At 43.5% G+C, this 1,614-nt stretch overlaps 1 protein-coding gene and 1 long non-coding RNA gene across 4 annotated transcripts in view; one reads left to right on the plus strand and one right to left on the minus strand.

The window, feature by feature from the left end:
* LOC107570174 (uncharacterized) overlaps positions 1-1,015 on the minus strand; it is a 12,015-nt gene extending 11,000 nt beyond the window's left edge. Inside the window, exon 1 of the long non-coding RNA XR_001607000.1 lies at positions 959-1,015. This is a non-coding gene — a long non-coding RNA (uncharacterized lncRNA). The remainder of the gene's footprint in view (positions 1-958) is intronic.
* LOC107570172 (putative homeodomain transcription factor 2) overlaps positions 1-1,614 on the plus strand; it is a 13,642-nt gene extending 12,028 nt beyond the window's left edge. For all 3 annotated transcript variants that reach the window (XM_016256376.1, XM_016256377.1, XM_016256378.1), the window contains 2 exons: positions 336-461; positions 545-1,614. In XM_016256376.1, the coding sequence (XP_016111862.1) occupies positions 336-461; positions 545-565 (147 nt within the window). In that variant the 3' untranslated portion in view covers positions 566-1,614. The remainder of the gene's footprint in view (positions 1-335; positions 462-544) is intronic.

Raw genomic sequence — 1,614 nt, forward strand, 5'->3', positions numbered from 1 at the left:
CTCACACACACACACACACACACTCGAACACTCACACTCACTCGAACACTCACACTCACTCGAACACTCACACACTCTCTCTCTCACACACACAAACACACACACACATTCACACACTCAAACACACACACAAGCATCAATACAATCCAACTGCAAGTTATGAGGAAGAGAAAAAGATCCGTGGAGAAAGCACGGCAGTGCATTTCAACTGTTTTCGCTCTGACATGATTGTCACACTCGCTCATCACATGCACACTCGCACACAAACACACACACTCTCACACACAAGTGACGCTGTGATCGTATCCGAGCGCTGACGTGTCTCTGTCCCGCAGGAGTTGGACGCTCCGTTCCGTCTGTACGGTCTGACCATGAATCCTCTGCTGTATAACATCACTCAGGTGGTGATTCTGTCGGCCGTGTCGGGGGTCATCAGTGACCTGCTGGGCTTCAACCTGAAGGTCAGATGCTCGCTGTGGGTCGATGTCTGTGAGTCTCTTATACGGTCGGTGCTGTGTTCACAGTTTGTGTGTTTGCTTCACAGCTGTGGAAGATCAAATCATGACGGTGAATCTGCAGTGATTTCAGCTTCCCGAGGCGATGCGCGTCTCAAACACACGGTGGCGCTGTTTCCCCTCGACGGCTTCCTGACAATGAACTCTTGACCTGTTGTTCGGTCATATCAGAGTGCTTGTGCAATTCAGCTATTTATTTGACCCTTTCAGTGTTTTTTGTTATTCTCAAGTATTTGTTTTAGCTGTTACAATTGTTTTAAGTATTATTTTAGCTCCTGATGTGACGTTCTCATAGGAAAGATAATCCAGCGCTTGTGCACGTGTCAGATTTACAGTCTGATCTGTGATATTTAAGATTGCTGTGAGTTACTGAAACCAAGAGAAAAGCCCAATCATGACGTGACGATCATTGTGGAATGGATGAATCTGACACACACACACACGGAACTGCTGTTTTTACACGCGTGTGAGTTTCTTTAGTTGATCTGCAGTTTTTCAGCTTTGTTTTATTCTCAGCAATAAGTGTCAGTGAGTTCAGATGAACATTGCTGCATCTGACCATGCACTGATTCAGGAGCTTCACGTGTGGTCTCACGTGTGTGTGTGTGTGTGTGTGTGTGTCAGTTAGGAAAGCCTCAAAATGTGCACTTTAAAGCAGAAAATGTTACATGTTTCAAAGAGTCAGAGTCAACATTTCAGTCTTAGCATTTTGTGTTTTTATACGTGACACGGGACAGACGGCGTAACGACCAAAGTGTGTGTGTGTGTTTGTCTGTTTCTTGCTGGAGATTAATGTATTAGAGACTCTTTGCACTGCTTTGTAACTTTTTTTGTTGTGATTTAGTTTTTCTCTGTTTTGGGGTTGATTCATATAGATTCATATTTCTGTTCATGGAGGGAAAATGTTCCTGTTACAAAGAAACACTATTTAAGGAAAAAGGGAAATGGAGAAACTGAATGTCTGGTTTTTTAGAGAGACTCTAGTGTTTCTAGTCTCTGTCAGACATTCAGCTGCGTTTTTTCTCTCTGCTTCACGAGACTCTTGTGCTGGTGTCACTTATAATTCAACACACTGTACAAAATAAATCTTTCATGGAAA

The sequence above is a fragment of the Sinocyclocheilus grahami genome, unplaced genomic scaffold (assembly GCF_001515645.1).
Source record: "Sinocyclocheilus grahami isolate Dianchi unplaced genomic scaffold, SAMN03320097.WGS_v1.1 scaffold1423.1, whole genome shotgun sequence".
Taxonomy (NCBI): Eukaryota; Metazoa; Chordata; class Actinopteri; order Cypriniformes; family Cyprinidae; genus Sinocyclocheilus; species Sinocyclocheilus grahami.